Below are 25,977 nucleotides of genomic sequence, written 5' to 3' on the forward strand. Positions count from 1 at the left end.
CCCTCTGAGTAGTGATAAACCCAGTCTAGAATCACTGAACTACTGCACTTGCCAATCTGTGTTTGAGAATATTGAAAGAAGTGGTTTAATCACATACTGAAAAGATACCTCTTGTGTATTTAAATTTATTTGTTTGGTTCTGAGTCATTTTCTGTTAGAACAAGCTCATGTGTTAGAATGTTGCACACCCCATCACGTTTAAATAAAGTCAAAAGACAATGTAAAGGTCCTGTTGTCAGACTATTATATATTACATGCCTTTAATGTTCCTAAAGATCTACTTATTCGTGTTTGTATATATATTTTTACACCCAAGCAATAACTGATTTTAGTGCTGTCAACATATAAGATAGACATAAAAGTGCTTAGTCCTTTTTTGCGTTATTAAAAAGTGTCTTTGTAAAATAGACCAAAGAAAGGAGTTCCATAGACTCTTCGATCAATGATAGCACAACATATTATCTTCCTAACTTTTAGCTTTTTCAGCATCTCTGGCTATCCGTCTTCTACATCTTCTCCGTGTTTAGAATCCACAAAGAGAGTACAGCACAGTGGTTTAGAATGCAGATTCTGGAGCCAAACTAGTAGGAGCCAGACTGCCTGGCTTCCAGTCCAAAGCTAACTTTGGGCAAACTACTTAATCTTTCTGTGCCTCAGTTTTCTAGCTGTAAAATGGGAATAATGGGAATAATAATAGTCCCTCATAGGATCGCCATAAGCATTACATTGCTATACATAAGCATTTAGAACAGTGCTACCACACAGTAAGCACTATATAAGTATTAACTATTATCATTTCTACTCTAAGATTCCATAAAAATAGAACTCAGTTAGTAGGATAATTTGCTTGTCTGAATATTCATCCTTAATTTATTAAAATTTCATTTAATCATTATGGGAACTCTTGCAATTGGACTAATTTGCTTTCAAAAGTTAAACAAAATTGACAACAAATAAATAACTGAGCACAAAGGGAGAACAATACACAAGAAGATCTCTTAACAGACAAGCAAGATTAACAAATGTTTTTCATTCAAATGTACTGACTGGTGCCCGCGGCGTATTAAATTCTGATGTCTTTGAAGGTTACTCTGCTATGCCAATCAGGGCTGCATGTCAGCCAAAATTCAGCTGTATTTTTCTCCTACACCTTTTTATTCGTTTTGTACTTACTATTGCAAACATATATTTTCACATATATTCTCTGATAAAATATTAGTGTGAAAGAAACTGTTTCTGTGTAAACTAGGTTATGTGATCTGGAATATTTTTTATATATGGTCATTTTAAAAAGTTGCTGTTGAATTAGTAAGAAACTGGAAAATAAAATAGGTAAGATTCTATGTAGATAGATTCTGTAGTCAATCTGTTTCTCAAGTATCTCTGAAATTCTTCTACTTTAAAGAAATCTTAAAAGGACGTAATAGATAATGTATTGGGGTATGGTTCATGCAGGAAAAGCAAAATGGAACTCCTAGAAGCAGAGTAGTACTCAAACAATAGGCCTTGGTTCCAAAACAAAAGGCTGATGGAAAAAACCCATACATTTAAGGTGTGCGTGTTATTTTTTTTTTTCTTTTCCTTTAAATGCTTCCTTCCCTACTTTAACAGATAAAACTGTGTGAGGACAATATTCAAAGAACTGAAATAACAATAATAAAAAGCCAAAGAATTTGATTTAAAAATGGGCAAAGGAACTGTATAGACATTTTTTCAAAAGAAGACATACGAATGGCCAACAGGTATACGAAAACTTGCTCAACATCACTAACCGTCAGATAAATGCAAATCTAAACCACAATGAGATATCATCTCACCCAAGTCAGAGTGGCTATTATTAGAAACTACTAATGAGGATTGGTAAACTACTAATAAGGATGAGGATTAAAGAGAACTCTCCTACATTGTGGGTAGGAATGTAAATTAGTATAGCCACTGTGGAAAACAGTATGGAATTTTCTCAAACTACAAATGGAACTACCATATAATTCAGGAATCCTGCTACTGGGTGTATGCTGAAAGGAATAGAAATCAATAAGTTGAAGGCTCACCTGCACTCCCATGTTTATCATGGCTCTATTCACAATAGCCAAAAGTTGGAACCAACCTAAATGTCCTTCCATGGACGATTGGGTGAAGAAAATGTACATGGACACAATGGAAGACTACTCAGTCATAAAACAGAATGGAATTCTGCCATTTGCAGCTACATGGATGAGCTGGGAGAAAATTAAGTGAAATAAGCCAGGCACACAGAAATACCACATGTTCTCATTCATCTGTGGAAGCTAAAAAAAGTTGATCCCATAGAAGTAGAGAGTAGAGTAGTGGTTACTAGAGAGTGGTCAGGGGAATAGGAAGGCGGAGGAAGAGAGGGTGGTCAGTGAATACAAAATAGTAGAGGGATAGGAAGAATGGGATCTAGGGTTCTATAGTAATATAAGCAGATTACAGTTAACAACAAAGTTCTGTGTATCTTTGAATAGCTAGTCAAAATGACATCAAATGTTCCTAACAAAAATAAGTGACAAATGTTTGAGGTGATGGGTATACTAAGCACCCTGATAGGATCATTGCACACAGTATGAATGTACCCAAATATATTGCACTCCATAAATATATACAATTATCATGATCAATTAAGAAAAATAAATTTAAAAGAGGAAGCAGAAAGTAGAATGGTGGTTACCAGAGGCAGGGAAAGGGAGGTGGCAGTGGGTGGGGGCCTAGGGTAAAGCTGGTAGACTGGTACAAAGTTACACGGTTACAGTTAGATAGGAAGAATAAGTTCTGGAGCCCTAGGGTGACAATAACTAATATTGTTTTATATATTTCAAGATAGCCAGAAAAGAGGATCTTGAACGTTATAACCACAAAGAAATGATAAACATTTAGGTGACAGATATGCTAACTATTCTGATTATACAATATATGTGTGTATCGAAACAACAAACTGTACCGCATAAACACATACAATGAAAAAAAATTAAAAATAAATAAATAAATCTGTAAAAAAATAATTGTGGAGGGAGCCTCTGCTGTGCTGGCACATGCTGTTTTTTTGTTTTTGTTTTTTTTTTAAATTTTATTTTGTAGATATACATTTGGCACATGCTGTTTGAGGAGCCAAACATGCCTCCGAAGCCAGCTCCTGTACAGAGCACTCACCTGGGTAAGAAGAATGTTATCAAACAGCAGCTGAGTTTCTGACTGATCTTTAGTGATATCTGCATTGGCATTCATCCCAAAGATTTCTGGTGCTGGGGTCAGTGGCAGAGTCTTTGTATATTCAATGTAGCTTTTGTGCTGCAAAGATGAATATCAAGAAGTCAGGAGGTTAGAAATCCGTTCTGTAGAACTCACAGAAAAGAGGTAATTTTCAATACTCAGATTATTGAGTGGATGAGCCTGTGAGACTGGACTCTGAATGCTTTCATTTTCTTTCAGCGTGGGCCAAAAGTTTTAAAAATATATATCGACATATTTTGAGAGAAAAAGAAAATGCACCATTCAATTGGAATCGGCTTTTAAATGGGGTGAGAGGAATTCTGGTAACTTCGTTTAGAAATTTCCTCCAGGGAAGTCTGTGTGTCACATTTTGCTGATGACTATTCTTAAATTTATTACAACAAAAATACTTTTTTTTCTGATTTACTCTGGTTATTTTGTTTACTCGTATTGTAAAAAATCCACCCAATTCAGAAAAGTAAAATTATCTAAAATTTTATTATGCCTATATAACCACCATTAATGTTACATATCTTTTTATGCATTTGTGCACACTTTATATTTTATTTACATGGACTTCTATCAAAATTTCATACCGTTCTTGATGCTCATATAATCATATGCAAACATCCATATACATATATGGTAAGTGGGGTTTGGTCATTGACAGTTTTACCATATGGGTCATGTTACACACACCTTACTTCATCTTGCTTTTTCCTCACTTGACAATTCATCATTGGAGATCTTGCTTCCCAATCTCCCATGATGACTTGCTCCACCCAATCGGTGGCCTAGGCTCTGGGACTGATAATTCCCTTCATCCATATCAATATCTGCCCTCAGCTAGTATTAATACTAGTAGATGATGGGGTTAGGGTCAGGGGTTATAGGATGTGTCTCTGTTACATGTGGCCATGTGTTTAACTTTCAATATGGGAATAAAACTGAGAACCAACTTGGTTGTTCTGGCAGTCCTTAGAAATCTATTGTGTGATAACCTGAAGGCAGTGGATAGGACGGAAGAAGAGCAGAAGGAAACCTTGGACCTGTGCTGTGGTGTTTCTGTGACTGTCTCCTTCCAGCTGCGTGGTCTTGGGCAAGTCATTCAACCTTAATGAACCTGCTTTCTCATTTGTAAAAGGGATAAGATAATAATGCCAATGTTAATTTGATGTTCTAGTGAGATAAGTGCTTGTAACTGATACAAATAATTGTGATGTAAATGTTAAACATTATTGTTAATAATGTTCTGGAATCTCTTTCCTGTATATTTTCATTTTAACTGGGGAAATGCCTTTTTTACCCAAAGGGCTGGATTTATTTTGATAGAATTTCCAGCCACTGAGGAAGCTATTCTCGGGTGAGACACGTTTCTAATAAGTTCTCACTTTACAGCAAACAGGAAACCACTAACTCCATCTACGCATGGGGTTTGCAATATCATTTCTACCAGAGGAATGCCTGTGCAGCTTTTAATTTTTTGAAAGGCATACTTACATCACCAGAAGGAGGGACATAATAGATGCCACTCGAGTCGAATTTATAGTCTGGATTTTCAACTAGTTCTGTGTTGAAGAACTTGTTTAGAATGCTGCGCAGCGTGCGCCGGTCCCAGTCGTCGGTGACCCTGCCACCGTAATTGCACTCGCCAGTCATGTATCGCAGAGCGTCGTAAGGCAGTTCCTCAAATTGAGAGCTCAAGTCACTCAACCAGTTGAGATATCAGTAGCACATTATACAGAATCGTGTTTCTTGTTTCATTAAATTAAACATCTTGCAAAAAGTTTGCCTTAACACAATTTCCCTTTATATACTGCCCTGCTAATTCCAGTTTTTCCCAGGGTCTTTCTCCCCTTTTTTGGTTTTTCATTTACATTCAATGTTGAGGACAGAAGTCCTCTATTGACTTGTGAACTCATTTACTATTCAACCAGCATTATTTGAATACCTACTATGTGCTAGACACAAATGAGCTAGATCATAATGTCATCCTTGCAACACATCCTTGCAAATCTCACAGTGCTAAGTGACATAATTAACAGATAAGCAGTGTTAATTTCTTTCACCACCTTTTTTATATACATATATATTTTGACAATTGGAATCACACTGTATACACAATTTTGCATTTGTTTTTTCACCAAATTTCGTATTTCTTTTACCATTTCCGAACCATTCTTTGACAATACTATTTTAATAATTGTCTTCTAATTTTGAGCACTTCAGTTGCTCCTAATTTTTTTCTTTTGCTCCTTTTTTTAATGTGTTGAAGTATGTTTCATTAAATATACATTTCTTAAAATTTCTAATGATTTTTTCAGTCTCGATTCCTATAAAGGAAATTACTGTGTTTTTCCCCAAGGAAAGAAGCTTATAAAAAAGCAACTTATAAATGTTACCAAACTGCTTTTCCAAAAGGCTATACCAATTATAAGAGACAGTTTTTAAATCTTTGATAATTTGATAGGTCAAAGATAATGAATATTATTTTAATTTGCATTTTCTAGAGTACTGTTAAGGTTCATAATTTTTTCAAATGTTTAATAACATTTGTTGTCCTCTGAAGTAGCCTCCTATCCTTTTTTTCTATTAAAATTTTAATAGTTTTGTTTATTTGTATAAGCTCTTATAAATTGGTCTTTATCAAATTTGTGGAAATATCTTTGCTAGGCTTCTTTTTGATTTTTTATTATGTTCTCTAGTATACAGAATTTTTAAATGTTTATGAATGCAATGATATTGATTTTTCACATTTCAATTTCTTTTATCCTGAGCATAAATACTTACATACCTACCAGCAGTACAGAGAATTCCATTTCTCACTGCTGTCAACAAAACTGAGTACTGTATAATCAATTTAGGGGAAAAAAATGGACAAACAATAAAATTGTTTTCAACTTTCAATTATGTTTTTGTTATGGACATTTTAAAAATGTCTATTCATGACTTGTATTTCTTATTTTATAAATTATTGACTCTGTTCATTTATGAGTTTTTCTAATTTGAATTATTTTTTTCTTTTAACAAGCTTTTTAAAAAGATATTGAATCAGTCTGTCAATAAATTTTGGTTATTTTTTCCATTTTTATGTGTCTTTTATTGTATGATGTTTAATAGTTTATGGTATTTTAATATAGCAACATTTAAAAATATTTTATACTAAAATACAGCAATCTTTTACATGAGGATTTATTTTTATCATTTTTGTGCTTTGCATTCTCTTACAGTTATTTGTTAAAATTTGCAGTGTACATATACTACATTCCAGTGATCCCGCTTTGAGGAATCTCTTCAATAAAAATATTAGCACTAGGGAAGAGTAGGTAGTAATGAGTAGAGAGGGAAAATTTATAGAATTAAAGGTTAGAAATTATGAGACTTGTTATTTGGTAGAACTGGCACTTAAGGCAATGAATTTAGGAGAAATTGGTTGCCTTGGGGGTGAAGTTAGGGTGAGGGTGAGGAGTTAGGGTTGGGCCTCACACACACACACAATTACCAATATAAGAACAACAAAGCAATTGCCCATTTGCCAAATACGTAATGTATATCCACCCGTATTTTCTCCTTTTATATTTAAATATTCCTATTTAGCTTTTTATTAATTCATCAGGAATAATATAGTATAAAGAATCTAACCTTAGCAAATAACCAATTATTCTATCACCATTTATTGAACACTTTTTCCATTTCTCATTCATTTTAAATGCAGCAATTATTATGTTAAATTTCTACAAATAGTAGTGTTGCCATTTTTGTTTTTGAGAACTTGAAGATCTTTCTACTTATCATTGATTCATTAAACACTTACAAAGCTACCTACTCCATGCATTGGTTTAGGTACTGAGCATACAAGAGTAAATAAATCAAAGTCACCATATAGCTTAGTAGCTCCTGATTTGGCAAAATGTGCTCCACTTCTCAGCAAAAGTTTGTAGTTCCCAGTAATGTACACGTATCACAGCTCTGTCAAGCCTGCCAGAACAAATTGAGGCCTGGGTTCCCATGTTTCTGGTCACTATGCTATAGTATTTTAGGGACAGGATCTCAGAGATTATGGGCAAGTAGACCATGGAAGATCAAAATAATCTGCAATCACCTCCTGTTTTTATAGGTATTCTCCCATAATGATAAGGATCCTGAACACAAGGCTGGACGAAGTAACTGTCAGCCAAAGTGGCATGTAGAAATGGACCAATGGGCGGCAAAATTGGTTCCTGAGTCTGAGTTGATTATTCAAAAAAGAGTCCCAAAAGTAGACAAGGATTGAGCACAGAAAAGGGCACTCAGAGTAGGAGGAAAATGTATGTGAAAGCTCAGAGATGTGAAAAAACACATCACAATGGGAGACAAGCAAGCAGACCATAGTTGCTCAGTATAGGGCACGGGATAGAGGGTGGAGGTGGGGAGTGTGGAAGGTAAGATATGGCCGGGGAGGGATAAGGAATCTGAGCGTCAATGACTCCCACATTTCTAGCTTGAGGGCCGAGTGGTTGGTGGTTCTATTACTTTGATGCAGGCAGAGAATGAAAAACGCAGAACAGCAGCATTTAGTAATTCTTCATAGAAATAGGATTCCATAAGATAATCATTTCTTATTCTGCTTGCTTCCCAAGTTTTTCTGTACTCCTTGACCTATAATTTTTTACAAAGCACATCATGTTACATCAGCTTATAGATGCCCAGCACCTGACCAGAAATATGTGCTTGATGATGTATTTCAGCCAAAACGTTTTTGTGAAATCTTGTTCCTTCAAGTTTCTATTGATGTTCAATTCCTCTTGAATGCCCGAGGTTTGCCTATAGATTTCACCTTCCCAGGGGCTTGCTTTTCTTCTTTATATATTCTTGACTGTGGTGGAGGGAACCTACAAAGGTCATATTTCCAAGGCATAGAGCGAGGACTCCTAAAATCTCTCTTTTTTTTTTTCCAGTTTGACTTTTATTCACAGAAAATTAGAATTAGAACATAGATTTTGTTTCATTGCCATGGCTGACCCACTGTACCAACTTAGGAGCCAGAAGAGCACATTCTGGTACAAGTTAGGAGGTCCTGGGATTTTATTTTCTTTTTCAGCCATAAACCCATTCTCATTCCCAAGTGGAGATTAGTGCATCTATCCCTCTTTCATTGATTTCCTCGTTCTATTCATTCCCTTGATGGCAATGACTGTTGTTAGTCTAGGTTTTGCATGCGTGTGTGTGTGTGTGTGTGTGTGTGTGTGTGTGAGAGAGAGAGACAGAGAGACAGAGAGACAGAGAGAGACAGAGAGAGAGAGGGACAGTTAATTCTGATTGCTTTCTTCGTTAGGGCATTGGATCATTTTTGTTTTAAGAAAAAATGTTGATTGTTGATGAAGGATTGCGTTAGACTTAATGATATCAAAGGGAGCTGTGAATTGACATTTCTCAGTGAATCCCTCTTTAACTCTTAAGGAATTATATGTGACTCACAAGTAGCAGTTTGTCAAGTAGCAGAAGAAATGGGAAGCACTGCAGAATTGTTGTTTAATAGAAGAAACCAGTTCAGTCAGTTATATATGACATTAAAAGATTCTTGATGAAAGTGCAATAGCTCATACTTGCACCATAGTTACTTACCATTGTGAAAACATTTCAGTATCATATATATATATTTACATATATATATATATTCTTTCACTATAAGTGGATTAGAAGAAACCAAAGGACATGTATAAATTAGTCATTTTTCCCAAATAAATACAGTATTATTTCTGCAAAGTTCTGTAGGCTAGATGGAGTCCAGCATTTAAAGACATATAACACTCTTTTGAAGTTACTGTCACAAATCCAATGGGCACTTAGTTTACGCTCTGTAGCATTTGATGGATGGGCTATTCTTGATATTCCCTGCTTACTCAACTTGTTCTCTTCTGCTTTTTTCCTGCCTGCTCAGCCTGTAATTTTCACATCTTCCGTCCTCTCTCCCACCATTGATATTTGGTGCTCACCAACACTCAGTCATTTGCTTTTTTCTTATGCCACGAGGCTTCCCTGTAAAATCGCCTATGTTTTGGGGCGTCTTCTAACACTTGACTAATTCACAAATCTCTATTTTGTGTTTTCTCTCTTCCCTGGAGTTTTATATCTATATGCCGAGAGCCAACTAGGCATCTTTACCTAGATATCTTCTCACCCACCTGCTATACACTATTAGTTCCTGGCAGTGTTCCCTGTCTGGATTAATGAATGGTAACACAACCAACTCACACTAGAAAACAAACACAAGCCAGGATTTCTCCCTCTCCCTTTACCATTTAATATGTGTCATTTTCAATCTTTTCCTCTGCATATCTATGGTAACTCTACCATGTTCCCTATCCTAGCTCAAAAGCTTTAGTTTAAACTCTTTTTATCTCGTGCCTGGGTTATCACAATGGTCTTCTGTATTACCTTCCTATGACTGCCATTAGGTGGCTTAAAATAATAGAAATTTATTATCTAATAGTCTGGAGGCTAAAAGACTGAAATCAAGGTATTGGCAGGGCTACTCTTCCTCCACAGCCTCCATGAGCATCCTTCCTTGTCTCTTTTTTCTGGTAGCTCCTCCATGTATCTTTCCTTTCTCTGTGTGTCCAAAAGTCCCTCTTCCTATGATTACACCAGTCATACTGGATTAAGGCCCCACCCTACTCCTGCATAACCTCATTTTAACTTAACTAGTTATATACGCAATGACGCCATTCCAAATTAAGGCCACATTCTGAGGTACCATGATTAGAACTTCAACATGTCTTTTAGGGGACACAATTCAATTCATAATATTTTCTAAAACTGGCCTGGCACCGAAAACCCTCTAATCTACTCTCTACTCTGTTGCCAGGGTGGTTTTTCTAAAGTGCAAATATTCTACTAAAAGCACATCAATATAGAATAACTACCAAACTAGTTAGCATGGCATAGAAGGATGTTCCAAATCAGTTATAGTGAACCAAATCTTTTCACTGATTTGCACTTTTTTAAAAAGTTTTTAATTAAAAAAAATTTTTTATTGAATCATAATTGATTATACATATTTTTGAGATTCAATGTTGACATATGTTGATCAAATCAATATTGCTAGTATATATATATATAGTTACAAATTGTACTTATTCCTTATGCCCCTTGTCCTATCTCTCCCCATCCCCCTTTCCCTCCCCTCTCACACCACTGATTACCCTAGATTTCTTCTCTCCCTCTGAAAGAGTAATGATTACTCTGTTGACTTGTTGCCTAGATGATCTGTCCAATGCTGAGAGGTGTGTTCAGGTCCTCCAATATTATCATAAAGCAGATGCTTCTTCTGTCACTCTAGAATGGGCTTTGTCGAGAGAGACATCCTCTTCTTTTCTTTGGTCTCTGCTGGTGACTCTCCTTGTGTCAATGCACTCCAGTGGCTGGCAGACCATCTGCATGGTGGTTGTGATGTCTAGCCACTTCTGCAGCAACCGTGGTTACTGTGGTGGCTGTGTGGGCCACCCACATGGAGATGATGTTTTTGGCATGCTCCTTGATGGTGGCAGTGTGCCTGGATGTGGGCGGGTGGTCCGGTCCCTGGCTTCATGCTTCAGGTCTCCTGGCAGGTCCCTAGATGCTTATGGTGTGCATGGGCCAGAAATAATTTTTTGTCCTTTGCTTACTTCTAAAATGGGGGAACTTCCTGTGGGAACCAGTACTTGAGCTGTGTGGTTGAGCTAAATTGCTGTTTTTCTGCTGTTTCCCTAGGGAAGGCTTTTTGTGCAGCTCAGGGTTTAATGGTTTTTGACCTTATAGGTACTTCTGGCTCCCCAGAGACTGGATACACCTGGGTTGTGTAGAAACTCTGATCTGGGCCTGAGTTTTTTTCATCAAACTGCTCCCCATGCAATTCTGCATTCCCGACCAGTCTCCTCTGAGTGGTCCTGCACTGAATGGGGGGCAGATTGGCTGTCCTTGCTGTGTCCCTGTGTTCTCCCAGTGGGCCTGTCTCCCCCACCGCCCGTGCTCCAAACACTTCCCATGGGACAGGCCCTGCGCAGTCCCTTGCGATGACTCACCAGCCTCTGAATGGCTCCCCTTTTTCAGCTGTTCTGGCTCCTCGCTCCTGCGTGGGTTCACAGGAACCCTATTGGTGGTCTTGCTGTCCTGGGGACCACCAAGGCCCTCTTCTCCCCTGCGAACTCCAAGTAACTCCATCCAAAGGGCTCAGCTGCGCCTTCTGCCGGCTCCTGCTCCATGTGCTCAGCAGTTCCAGCATTAAAGCAGCTGCGGCTCGAAACCCTCCAAGCAGCTTTTTGTTTCTCTCATCGTGGTTTCTCCCGCCTTCATGAACTCTGTAGGTCTCTCCACCTCTTCCCCTGAGCTCTGGTGACCCCAGCTTGGCTGTTTTTACATATTTATAGTTGTAAATTGGTTGATTTGTGTGAGAGAGTGACGCTGCGGACGGTCTATTCTGCCATCTTGACTGGAACTCCTGATTTGCACTTTTTAAAAGAGAGTTTATTTTTATAGAACAGTTTTAGGTTCACACCAAAATAGGGCAGAAAATACAGAGATTTCCCGTATATCCCCTGCCCCCAGACATGCATAGCCTCCTCCGTTATCAACATCCCCTACCAGAGTGATACATTTATTACAACTGATCAAGCTACATTGACACATCATTATTACTCAAAGCCCATAGTTAACATTAGGATCCACTCTTAGTGTTGTACATTCTATAAACTTGGACAGATTTATAATGATGTGCATCCACCGTTCTAATACCATGCAGAATATTTTCACTGCCCTAAAAATCCTCTTTGCTCCATTTATTTATTCCTCCTTCCCACCTAAGCTCTGGCAACCAATGATATTTTTAGTGTCTCCATAATTTTGCCTTTTCTAGAATTCACGTTGTTGGAATCACACAATATGTAGGCTTTTCAGACTGGTTTCTCTCATTTAGCAATAAACATTTAAGTTGTCTCCGTGTCTTTTCATGATTTGATAGCTCATTTCTTTTTAGCACTGAATAATATTCCATTGTCTGGATGCACTACGGTTTCTCTCCTCACATCTTGAAGCACATCCTGGTTGTTCTGGCAATCATGAATAAAGCGTCTATAAATATTCACGTGCAGGTTTTTGTGTGGACATAAGTTTTCAACTATTTTGGGTAAATATCAAGGAGTGCAGCTGCTGGATCCTATGGTAAGAATATGTTTACTTCTGTAAGAAACCACCAAATTGTCTTCCAAAGTGACCGCACTAGTGTGCACTCCCACCAGCCATGAATGAGAGTTCCTGTTGCTCCACGTCCTCACCAGCATTTGGTGTTGTCAGTGTTATGGGTTTGGGCTATTCTAATAGGTGTGTAGTGGTATCTCATTGTCCTAATCTGAATTTCCCTGATGACATATGATGTGTTGCATCTTTTCGTATGCTTATTTGCCATCCATATGTCTCTTTTGGTGAGGTATCTGTTAAGGTCCTTGACTCATTTTTTAATTGAGTAGTTTGTTTGCATATTGTTGAGTTTTAAGAGTTCTTTGTATATTTTGGATAACAGACCTTTATCAGATGTGTCTTTTGCAAATATTTCCTACCAGTCTATGGCCTGTCTTTTCATTCTCTTAACAGTGTCTTTCAGATAGCAGGAATTTTTAATCTTAATAAAGTTGAACTTTTTAGTTCTTCCCTGTCATATCACACAACCAATGTCATGTAGATTTTCTCCTATGTTATCAACTGGAAGTTTTATAGATTTGTGTTTTACATTTAGGTTTGTGATCAATGTTGAGTTAACTTTTGTGAAGGGTGTAAGGTCTGTGTCTAGAATCATTTTTGGTCCATGTATGTACAGTTGTTCCAGCACCATTTGTTGAAAAGACTATTTTTTCTCCATTGTGTTGCCTTTGCTCCTTTGTCAAATATCAGTGACTATATTTATGTGGGTCTATTTCTGAACTCTCTATTCTGTTCCACTGATCTGCATGTTTTTTCACCAATGTCACACGGTCCTGATTACTGGAGCTTCATAGTAAGTCTTGAGGTTGGGTAGTGTCAGTCCTCCAACTTTGTTGCTCTTCTTCAGTGTTCTATTGACTATTCTAGGTTTTTTACCTCTTATAAACTTTAGAATCAGTTTGTTGATATCTAGAAAACAACTTGATTGGGATTACATTGAATCTATAGATCAAGTTGGGAAGAACTGATCTTGACAATATTGAGTCTTCTTATTTATAAACATGGAATATCTCTTCATTTATTTAATTCATTGATGTCTTTCATCAGAGTTTTGTAGTTTTCCTCATATAGCTCTTATACATATTTTGTTAGATTTACATCTAAGTATTTTGTTTTGGAGGATGCTAATATAAATGGTATTGTGTTTTTTATATAAAATTCCACTTGTTCATTGCTGGTATATAGAAAAGCAATTGACTTTTTTATATTAACCTTGTATACTGCAGCCTTGGTATGATCACTTATTAGTTCTGGGAGTTTTTTTGTTGTTTTGGATTTTACTTATAGACATGTTATTTGTGAATAAAAATTTTATTTCTTCCTTTCCAATCAAATTACCTTTATTTCATTTTATGGTCTTATTGCATTAGCTAGGACTCCCAGTACAATGGTGAAAAGGAGTGGTGAGGGAGACATTATTGCCTTGTTCCTGATTTTAGTGGGAAAGTTTCTAGTCTCTCACCATTTAAGTATAATGTTAGCTGTACTTTTTTTTTGTAGATATTCTTTATCAAGTTGAGGAGCTTCTATCTATTCCTAGTTTACTGAGAGTTTTATTTTATCATGAATGGGTGTTAAATTTTGCCAAATACTTTTTCTACATCTATTGATGTGATTATGTGATTTTTCTTCTTTAGCCCATTGATGTGAAGGATTATATCAATTGATTTTCAAGTGTTTAACCAGCCTTGCATACCTGCATACTTTTAATTGAGGTGTCCAGAAGAAAGTACTAAATGGGAGAGCTCCTCATCTTTTTATTTTATTATTATTATTTTTTGTATTAAAACATGTAATTATTTTAGCTCAAATACTTCCTCAAGCACTGTATCACTTGCTTTTTTGCTTCCATTATTAGCACCTTTTTAAAAAAAAATTAATGTTACTACAAGAAAGAAACCCATCACATTTATGATTCTTTTGAATGTTTTGGCAAATTCAGATGCTGCAAAATTGAAGGTTTTCTCAATTCTTTCCATTTTAGTACAGAATAGGAATCTGCCCAATTTAACACAAAAGCTCAGATAAAAGATTCTTTACATCAGTTTAGATGTGCCATTTGAACTCTCGATATTTGCTCAGTTCCTCCTCTGCTTTTATAGAGATAGAATTCAATGCCTTTCTATCTGCAAGCCTTTTGTTCAATGATCATAATTTACTAAAAGTTTCAAAAACCAAAGTTTTTTGATACTCCATTGATTGAATAATTTAGTTAAATATGTCTACTTAAATTTGAACAAAATTCTACCAAAATTTAGAGGATTCACTTTCAAAAAAAGCTTTATATCCTTATAGATCATTTGGGTTGATTTACCAAATAGTTTTTCAAAGGTGCGAGCATGTTTAAATCCAGTTGGTAACCAAGTGGTATAGAAAGAAAGGGTACTATCACAGTGTTTGTGTATGTGTGTGTGTGAGTGTGTGCATCAGAACTGCAGAGAATAAAATGTGGTTGATGTAACATTAGGCTAGTCAGCTTCTTTCCAGAATCTATACCTCAGGTTAATATTAATTGTATAAATACTTTGTTTTCCTGACAAATGATCTAAACTCTGGAATAATAGTATAATGACATTTCTATAAAAATAGTCATGCTTCAGAAAAAAAGAAAATTGGTTTGTTTTTTTCCATATTGGAACCTGGTTGATTTATGGTCTTCTAAGTTCCATTTCAAAATAAGTACAATACAATCACTTTTCAGATCTCCATAGGTGTTTATGTGTCAAAATAAATAATAAAATATAGGTTCTTACTAGACAAACTGACATCCTAACTACCTACTGTAGCAGTTATAATATCCTGCTATAATAAAGGACTACTTAATAAACTGTTGGGAACTACCCTGATATTTGTTTTATAAGAGCAGAAATTAATCAGAAGTCCCTGCTTACTGTACAAACACTTACAACATGATAAAGAACAAAACAGTAATGTCCTTGCTGTGATTTTTATACCTCATACTGGTTCAGGAACATGTGGAGTTGTTGTACACTGATTCTTAGATCAGTCTCATTGAACTCATAAGGAATATTCCACCCCAGCGGTCCAAATTTCCTTCTCTCTTGTACCAATGCATGAAAAAAACAGAGGCCATATAGCAGTTTCTTGAATTCCGCCTGTAGTGAGAAGAAATGGTGCCACATCATTATTTTCCCACTAACACTGCATTATATTAACTATATTTTAAAATGAAATTAAATTCCTTTCACTTATAAATAGAATAGGAATATATTCATCCCAAAGTATGAAAAGAACGAAAACAGAATTGTGTGTTTCTATATGCTCTTTAAGCAAAATTATGCCCATTTGTATACATGTTCAGTTAGCACATGTAGCTATGTATACATCAGGTTTTTAGGAAGCATAGTAAATTCATCTAATTTAATGTTACCTTACAGGATTTTGGAGCTTCCAACTGAAGTATCACAAGGCAAGAAATACAAATTCCAATGTGCGGTTCCAGACAACCATGGAGTAATTTCTTTATTTTTTTGTTTGTTTGTTTTTGCAGCTGGCCAGTATGTGGATCCAAAAGCTGTGCTCTACCCACCTGAGCTAACCAACCAGCCCCACCATGGAGTAATTTCAAAGGAGGTAATTCTAACCAGTTAGCCCAAAAACCCACGAGTAGAATATAAAATGGTCAAATAGAGCTTGAGAAAGAATTTATGATGAATTTTCTTGGAGAGAGCAGCTGCTGTGCTGGGAGCCCTCTTCCCTCACCCTCAAGGAAAAAGGATATGTGGGCCGACCTTCTAAGTTCAAGTTAGTGAGAAGGAATCAATGGGGCCACTCAGAGAGTTGATGCAGCCAGGACAGGGTGGAAATGTGCAAAATTCATGCCTGAAGAAGAAGAGCAGTTCATGGCTGCAATAGAGGATCCTGAAAGGGAAATCATCCCCACTCCCCACCTGCTACCGACAGTGGGCCAACCCACTGGGAAACCCAAGGAGCAGATGGGGAGCTTGGGCTAGGAATGGCAGCCACGGGTCATATTTAATTGTCCTGGTCAAGATGACTTGTGTGACAGGGTGAGTAAACCCCAACAGTAAGAGCCTGTATGAAGGAAATGCTGGAGAAGCAGAGGCTGAGGGCGATTAGGAGTAGCCATCTGAAGGAGAGGCATTGCCAAAGGTGATGGGGTCATAGACCAGGAGTCCAGCAGACGTGCCTACAGAGAACCCATGAAAGAACTCACTAGAGAAAACATCAAGAGAGTCAGCTTTAAATCCCTGCCAAGTCCAGAGAGCGCTAAGCAATACTGGCCCAGAACAGGAATTTCTGCACCTCCCTACCTCATCCTGCACACACCCTGAACTGAGCAGTCAGTATCAGCAGGTATCAAGTGCAGGAAGAGTTAGTTACAAAAAAAAAGATGCCAACGCCATCCTCTTCCTTGACGGCGGGGATGAAGCCCACTGACTACAGGCCCTAGGTGAGATATTGGGGAGTTGAAGCCTCAATTTTGAATAAATAAAAGTTAATGATTAATATGTTGGATCAAGACTTGCCTTGCAATCTAAAATGACCATAGGACGTTTTATTCCTTCCAGTAATCAGAAAAGTCATGGAAATGCCCCAAGTTTTATCCAAAAGCAGGGGGAATGTTTCCCTCATGAACAGATTTGAAAGGGAAAGTGGGAGACAAAAGAAAAATAGCATAAATCTAACCACAGAGGCAGGAGAACGTTAAACATGTTGGGCTAATTCTGGAACAATTTTAGATGTATTAGAGAATTGAGCAAATCAGCAAATGTGTTAATGTTGTTGGAAGACAAGTTTCTCACCATAGAAGAAGGAATATACAAACATGGAATGAAGAAAAGCAAGAATCCTTGGAAGATGGACTGAAACTAGAGGTAACGGTATAAACTCATCACTTCTAAATTATGTATGTGAGTATATATAAGCACAGGTACTTGTTTATACATATGTGTATGTGTATATTTGTATACTTCTGTGTGCGTGTGTGTGACACATACATATTTCTAAGTTCTGTCCACTGAAAGGGTCAAGAACCAAAGACAGCACAGTAGCAATGAGTCCATCTAACACCCAGATTGTGGTCTCTAATACTATTCTCCATTAAAAGGAAATGGGGCACTTCAGAAAAATGGCTGTTTCAGGACAGGGGCAGGATAAATACAACATGGGCCTGGAGTAAGAGGTGCCAACACCACTATTACTAGAATTTTTTTTTTTAAAAAGATGAGATCTGTAACAAGTATAGAGGAACTAGTTTAAAGGAGTTCCAATTTACTACATCTGGAACAATTTGAGCACCAAAAGACTTAAGTATAGTAATGAATTGTAAAGCATTGGGGAAACAACCCAGGAATCCATAAGTCTGTACCGATAATAGGTAAACAAATGGGGGAAAAGAGGGAGCTGTTGCTTACAGAAGAGTACCAAGTGTCAAATATGGAGGCAGTGCTGGAGCTGGGAAATAATTATTTTGTAATCATCCTAGGAATAACTGGATCAGGAAAGAACCATCAATGGATACTAAATCTGGACGGAGGGAAGGGGCAGTGGATTTTGACAAGGAACAAGATATCTACATGGTCCTAAAATACCTCCCCATAGACTGAAAAGCAGTAATAACCTGGTCTAGGTGATCAAAATTAATATCATTAATGAGGGACAGATGGGTATCATCTGCCTCCAGATGTGACACTCTGAGGACACAATATCACTTGTGGGGTATTTTGGCTAAAAACGAATTACCTGGATCTAATCATAGAAGATATCAAACAAATCCAAAATGAGAAATATTCTATTAAAAAAACAGGGCAAGATGAGTTCTTCAGAGATGTCAATGTCATAAAAGGCAAAAAAAAAGGCTGGAAAAATGTTCCAGATTAAAAGAGGCAAAAGACATGGCAACTAAATGCAATAGCAAACATTAGATCAATGTTGTCATAGACAGGGGAAATTGTCTGAGGACAAATTGGAACACAAGCCATAGATTAGACATAATAGTGTATTCTTGTTAAAAGTAATAACTGTACTGGAATAAGATAATATCCCTATACCTAGGAAATATACATCAAAGTATTATAGGATAAAAGATCATGATATATCTAACTTACCTGCAACTGCTGTGTGTGTGTGTGCGCGCGCGCTTGTGTGTACAGGATAAAATATTAACAGGAGGTGAATATGGGTAAAGGGTATAAGAGTGTTCCTTGTACTATTTTTATACTTGCAACTTTAACCTGCTCTCTCTGGGCTTAATCAATGCAAAAGATAGTCATGCGGTAAGTCTTAGAAGCTTAGGATAAGGTTTGACTTAGTTGAAAATATAGGCACTTTTTTTTAATAGTACCCAATACTTTTGTTTAATGAAAGTACTTCTTTATTTTTAATGTGTTCTTTTAACATGCACTTAAGATATATCCAGACACCAAAAGTGTGGGTTTTTTAATGGCAAAAACTTATAAGGTTCATAACCCCTCTTAAAAAGAAACTCCTCCATTTTTAATTATGGTAAAACACTGTGAAACAATTTTAGGTCACAGACATTCACACACAGAATTCTAATCATGAAAGCAGTGGGTGGTTTCCCTGCTTGCCTAGTGACACTAAAAAAGACCTTTGTGAGTCCCATCCATCAAGGAGTAAAATCATTTTGGCTCTCATTATAGTTATGTGGAGGAAATATTTTAATGTTTTAATTTAGAGATATGGCTCCAAATAGCAAAGGACTCAGTTAATATCCTGAAACAAGATTCTCCAACCTTGCAGATTTGTACTGGGAATGGCTTACAGCTGACTTTCTAAATAGAAAGCTACATTATTAATGACACCCCATAAGATCTCAGCTGAGCAGGAATGAGGCTGGTGGTAAAATTAAAATAAAATATTAATAAAATTGACTTCAGCACAGTCAATAACCAGTAATCAAAACCAACTGCACTGCCGTGCAGGAGGCCTATTTAATTTGTAGTTTTACTCAGTGCACACATTCATGATCACCAGGGGCCACTTGAATTGCTGTACAGGGCTGAGGTAACAAGACTTAGCCATTACTAACAGGCTTTTTGCAGCTGCCAAAGAACTCGGGGTCAGAGATCGGGTCCATGAGGTATGATCGAATGATATTAGCCCGTAGACCCTTTGGTGCTTCATTGGTCATTTTCACTCCATTCTGCAATACTGACACAGGGAAATTTGGAGATGGATAACTTGTCAGCCAAATTCGGAAATCTGGATGCGTTGATTCTGGGCTTAACTCCTGTAAGGAGATAAATCAGATACAAAAAGGTAAATAAAACTCAAACAAAAAAAATCTCAAGATCATATGTGCAAGGGATGAGCCAGAAGGGGGAGGAAGCATTTTTACAAAATAGAGATGTAATTGTCACAATTTTCAGCAAAAGCTTTAAAATTTGATTCTGTCCCTAAAACAATATGCTTCATTGAGAAAGCCCAATGTTGTCATTCTCCTTGATAAAATTAATTCATATAACTATGAAGTTTACAAAGACATTATATAATTCAGAGTTGGCTAAAATAAGACATTCCAAAATCCCTCGGATCTGCACGGATGTTGCTGAAATATACACGGAAATAATTCTCTGCCCCAGAGCTAGATTAAGACCAATCCTTTCTTCTTGTCAAAGCCAGGTTGTGAGAATAAGCAACATGCTCAGATAACTCAACATGAAACCAAGCAGGGACTAAGGAAAATAAAAGAGAGAGTATTTTTAAAGAGTAAAAAGAACTGGTATATCCTGCAGCATAAAAACTGACCACTATCAACTATATTTGTTTAAGGGGAGATTGAGGCCTGAACTATAGAGGGCTACAGAACTCTCAATTCGCACTGTCATGAGGCTGTATAAGGTTTAGGAGTAATTATGATGGGCCTTTCCACCTCTTCCTGTTTCTACTGCTACCTCCCCCAATTGTCCATGTCAGTGGTACCTATGTTTCTTTAAATTGCAATTCTTATCAGTAAAAAAACATTTGAGCGTTTATATGGTGAAGGGGTGGGGATAAATTAGGAAGGATGTATAAGTGGTGTCTAAGTTCTTTAATAATAATATGGTGGGTGAAAGCACCATTTCTTTCTCCCACCAGCTGCCCTGTTTCTAGTGACTTAAGCAACATGATTAATGGGACTTTGAGCCAAGTTCTAATCCATTAGGGACAGCTTTTCTCTTTCATAAGACTCTGTGATGGGTATATGATGCAATTCAACAGGTGATGGAATGGGTTGGAGACAGAGTAACCATAAGGAGACAGGCACAAGTATAAAACCTCCACTACAAGGCCTGAAGGATGAGGAGCTGTTGGTAAGGCAAATAACAGAATCATTTTGCAAGCAGAAATAATGTCTCTTATGATGGCCTATATTCTTGAGAAAGTGTGCTGTAGCAATGAAAGTGAAAGTTCACATGGCTGGAGCATAGGAGTGAAAACGGAAAGTGGCCAGAGATGAAACTAGAGAGGCAGGAAAAGGTCAGGTCATGAAGGGTGTCCTAAGTCATGTTGGGGATTTGAACTTCTTCGTGCACACAATAGGAAGCCATTGAAAGGTTTCAAGCGGTGGAGCTATATTCATTCGCTAATTCAATGAATATTTATTGATTGCCTTTTATGGGCCAGGCACTATTCGAGATGCTGGAGATAAAGCAGAGAACAAAACAGATAAAGACAAAATTACTGTCTTCATGGCTCATACATTCTAGTGGGAAATACAGTCAAATGAAGTAGTGATAAGGGGCATAAAGAAAAAAACAAAACAATCTGTCCCTTAAAGTTTCCATTGGATGGCTGGGCAGTGCAAGTTCTTATCAATACCTTAGTATTAGTAGCCTATGGGACTCTGAAAAGGGAGTTAGGAGGGGGCTGGAGTCAGGGGACTTTCCAGCAGACACTTAGGCTCTATGTTTGTTAAAATAAAGTGCAGGGTCTTCTGTCTACTCAGTTGGGCTACATGGAGTTTTTTCCTGGAATTTCTGTCCACCAAAATAGGGAAGTTCTGTGATCCACTGCAAGGAAGGTGGGAGGAGTAGCCTTTTGGTTTCAGATGGATCCTCTGTGGCAGGGTAACTTGCCAAGTGGGTGAGAAGCAAGCTAAAGAAAAGTTACGTTCTGTAGGACTGGATGAGGGGAGCCCAAAGGAGTTCCTAAACATACTACTTTCACCCTACTATGGGTGTGAAGTTTTTATAATGTATTTTCATTGATTTTATTTAAGAAAAAAGTTAATAAAGAAATTACCGTCCTCAAAAAAAAAAAAAAAAAAAGGAAAAAAGAAAAGTTACATTCTGAAGCTTTTTGGTTTAGAATGGCTATTATGAATTTCACCTTAAACAATCTCCTTTGATGCCTTTGGTCCATTGTTGTAAAAATAAATTGGTTTATATCTACTCTGTGGTTTACTTTCATCTTTGAGCCTGTTCCTTTGGATTAAGGGTATTTCTGACCCACTGGATGGGCTCTTGCCCCTATTAAGAGGGATTTGCCAAGTTCTGACTGACTGTGACCTCTCCTCTGTTCCTCCATATGCAGTTCTCAGTGGGAGCCCATCTCTCCTGTACTGCAGCCACTAACCTGCCACCCTCCAAATTAGAGGACAGGAATGGAGTTACTTGGATGGTATATGTATGTCACCAATTAGATTGAGTTGAGGAAATAAAATCTAATAAATGTCAACTTGCATTTTTACCTCACAAACTTTCTCGAGGGTTGGCATCCAAGAGGTGGCCAGGTGACAATTCTGAAGGACAACCCATGTTCCTTCCTTGATAGCTTTTTCTAACATCCTCATGGCAATGGGCCCTTGGCCTTGACCAAGAGATAAAGAGCTCAGTTTTGATCCCCCATACCCCTGTGTACAAGAATAGTAAAGATGTTACTTAAAATACATTTTTTAAAAGAATCAATTTACAAGAAATGTTAAAATTAACTATATTAAAATTAACAAGAAATGTTAACATTAACTATATTAAAATTAAAAGTATGTAGCATCCGTAAAAGGTCCAAACATATGCAGCCCTCAAAAACTCATATTGACTAAGAGTCCTATAAACACTTAAGTAAAAAGCAAGTCAATTCACGTAGGAAACAATTACAGTAATAAGTGAAAAATTCTGTAGGGTCTTTGCTTGTTGATAGAAGAATAGAAAAAAAAAGAGAGAGAGAGAGAGAGAGAAGATGCCGACTTTTAACTTAAGGAGGAGATGAGGAGATGAAAGGGACCAGATGTCTTGTAGCAACTTCTAAAATCCAAAGCTGAAAACTGTATATAGACAGATGAACTTGTCCTATTTTCTCCAGATCTTTGATAACTATATTTTAGTTAATTTGGCTGCTGCATAAAATTAAGATAATAAAAAGAACTAGCCACTAATTTCCATTTAAAAGTTTCTTTAAAGAATTCTGTGGGAATGTTTTCCTGCAATTCAGTTCTACTATAACCTGACTCATCTGTGGCTCCTGGATCGCCTCCTTATCACTAAACTGCCTCCTTGCAAGAGGCCTTGAGTGACGGCAGCAGTGGAAGAGTAGGGTCTCAGGGCCTCTCTGAATGCACATGGCTTATTGTCACTAGCAGGGAGAAGCAGCAGCAGAAAACAAGACAGAGCTGGGTACAGTACTACTGCTCCTGGGAGAAGTGGAGACAGCAAGTGAAGACAATGCTCTGAGCAGGACTTACACAAGGTCCGGGGAATAATCAAAGTGTATGATGTGGGGAGAGACATAAAGAGGAACCACAAAGGGCTCAAAGGGTCATCAAGGTCATGTTGATTTGGAAAGATGAATCTCTCATTGTTTTTGCTCTATTATTTTCTTGTTCTAGACTGTATAATGTAAGAACATTGATAGTGAATTCATTTGGATAACTATTAAAGCCTAGAGATGTAAATAGTAAAACATATTCTAATCTGATAAAGTGACTATAATGTATAATTGTTCCGGAAAGTTGAAGAGGGTCCAAGTGTCTCCTTAGAGACTGGGAGAGGGGCAGGATCAGAGAAGTTTCACCTTGGGGCTATTGCCCAAATTTGATTTTTTAAAATGAACTCAAGCTCATAAACTGGTATAAATGATATCACGGGGTACCTTCCCCTCAAAAAAAGAAAAGAAAATGCTCCTGGAATCCAAATTTTCATTTTATAATTTGGATAAGGAGCTATTTTAATGTCAGTGCTGCCATTTAAGTGTCATTTTCTTGGGACTGTGCCCTGGACCCCCAAGACTTCCAAGGGCTGAGTGACAAGTTTTTACCTTTCATCCTTTCAGATTTAAATTATAAGCAAGCATAAAAAACAATAATATAAGATAAACTCATCTGTTGTAAGGTACCTGGTCATCAGCAAATTTTAGAAGGGCAGCCATGGGATCCGCTCCAGGAGAGAGCACGAAAATTAGTGGTGCACAGCAGTTACTATCCCCAAATGCCTTGGATAAATCAAAGGGGGGAGGCTCAATGAACAAGCGCCCCAATTTGTTGATTATAAATTCTTGCACCATTGGAATAACCTAGGAAGGGAAAAATATATATTTGAGAGAATATTCAAAATCTGCCTAAAACCTTAAAAAGTTCAGACTTAAAGATGTTTTAAAACAAAGGACTGTAACTATACTAGTTTAGGTATTCATATATGGTGGAGAGTCAAAAGTGTCACTGTTTATGTAAATGCCTTTTAGATAGAAGAAAATTATAAATTATTTAAATAATAAAAGGTGGGTGGAACTGACACCAGAATTCAAAGGCATTTTTCTTCCTTTTAATGAATATTCAAGACAAAGTGAAGAAGAAAAGAAATCTTAACTCTTTACTGCAGTTTTAATACGCTGATTATCTTATGAAAGTCCACAATTCAAGAATAGAAATTTTAGCGTGAATTATACCAAGTTTCCCACACCATCAAAAAATAATTGATATAACTGGGGGGAAAAAGAAGAAAAGAAAAAGCTCTGTGAAAGAGAAACAGGCAAAACTTTGTTGTGTAGAATTTCTGATGGCACGCACAAGAATTTTCAGAGAGCTTGTCTGAGAAAGAGCAGAACTCTGTGGCTTGGGGTCTCTGCTAATTGGTCCCTTTCAGGCACTGGTGTGGGAGTGGAATTGTGTTCATCAGTACTGCTGATGTGCAGCCTCCGATACACCGGTACTTCTTGCTGACAAAAGGTCTACACCCGGCATCTCTGGGTGATGATGCCAGTTAACTATGACCCAGGTGTGACCCATGCAAGCGATAAAGGTAGATTTAACAAACCAGTCTCCCTGTATCCTGTTTACAGATTGTGTAAGCATCTCTCCCTTTTCCACTCTCAGACAGTCTCTGTTCCTGCCCGCTCTTTCTTCATTTTGCTGGTTCCCTCATGAAGGAGCTCAGTAGAATTTTGAAGTATGCTCAACATCAATCTGCTCTGTGAGCACACAATAGTTGGATATGGGAAAAGAAGAGCATAATAACCAAAGGAAGCATAGATTTGAATAAAGAAAAGGAGAAGAGAAAATCATGTGAGACAGGAGTGCATTCTTCTTTCCTGGCTTTACTTTCTCCTGTATCTTGTTCCTAGATTTACTTGTGATTTTCACTTTAAACCTTGTTTTAAATAAGTGAAAACAGAGATATCTAATTGATCTTTCTTCAGGAATATAAAATAGTTCAGTTTTATGCTGAGTACATTAATTAAAAACATTGTTTAGATTTCTGCCACACTTAATGAAGGAGTCAAATCATTTGTTTGATGTCAAATGTGAGGCATGGACTTAAGAGCCAATTGACAATGTCTCCTGCTTGACTTTATAAGAATTGCATATGTGCCCTTGAAAAGTAAAGTGGAAAAAGGGCCTCTGTATTTGTATTTGACTAATAGAGCACTTGATCCTTTGAAAACGTTTTTAGGCCTTTCCTGCTCTGCTCTAAGTTGAATTTTCTTCTTTGCATACAAGACAACCAAGCTGAATTAACAATACATGCTAAAGTATTGAAATACTAAATTAACTTCCTTAAAATGTCTATGTTAGAGTAATAAATACATATCTTTCATCTCATATCCACTTGCCTTGATTGAAATTTATATTCACTTCTATAATAAACAGCAGCTACAAACGTACATGTGGACATTATAAACACAATTTGTTTAATTACCTAACTTCAATTTGTCTCCTAATACTAACTACCAAACGTACTTTTCTCCTGCTCTGAAATAGATACATGCACAAAAATTTAAGTAATAAGTACTTGCTGTCTATTTCTTAATCTCAAACTGTTGAAAATTAATTGATACCCCTTCACAGAACATTGTGAGCACTATCTTGGTTTAAAATAAAAATCCTAGTAGATAAGAGGCTATCAAGGCATAGCAACTTTAGAAGGGATTAAGGAATAACTCAGGAAAACGAGTTACGGAGAGAATTTTTGAAATCCCCAGAATCACTCCAACTGAATACTTGCTCATATGCAAGGATGGAATTGTGTGTACACACAACGCCCCAAATTAGGTTGGCAATTACACCAGCCTGCAACTTTTCTCAGCATGGAGCAAACTGCAGGAGTCATTTGTCAG

The 25,977-nt window shown here is 37.1% G+C and overlaps 1 protein-coding gene across 1 annotated transcript in view; it reads right to left on the minus strand.

Annotated features, from left to right (window-relative positions):
* DNAH7 (dynein axonemal heavy chain 7) overlaps positions 1-25,977 on the minus strand; it is a 246,362-nt gene that overhangs the window by 17,236 nt on the left and 203,149 nt on the right. The window contains exons 56-61 of the mRNA XM_063077559.1: positions 23,761-23,937; positions 22,121-22,282; positions 19,478-19,678; positions 15,396-15,557; positions 4,729-4,914; positions 3,169-3,306 (exon numbers count right to left, since the gene is read on the minus strand). Coding sequence (XP_062933629.1) covers positions 3,169-3,306; positions 4,729-4,914; positions 15,396-15,557; positions 19,478-19,678; positions 22,121-22,282; positions 23,761-23,937 — 1,026 coding nt within the window. The remainder of the gene's footprint in view (positions 1-3,168; positions 3,307-4,728; positions 4,915-15,395; positions 15,558-19,477; positions 19,679-22,120; positions 22,283-23,760; positions 23,938-25,977) is intronic.

The sequence above is a fragment of the Cynocephalus volans genome, chromosome 1 (genome assembly GCF_027409185.1).
Source record: "Cynocephalus volans isolate mCynVol1 chromosome 1, mCynVol1.pri, whole genome shotgun sequence".
Lineage (NCBI taxonomy): Eukaryota > Metazoa > Chordata > Mammalia > Dermoptera > Cynocephalidae > Cynocephalus > Cynocephalus volans.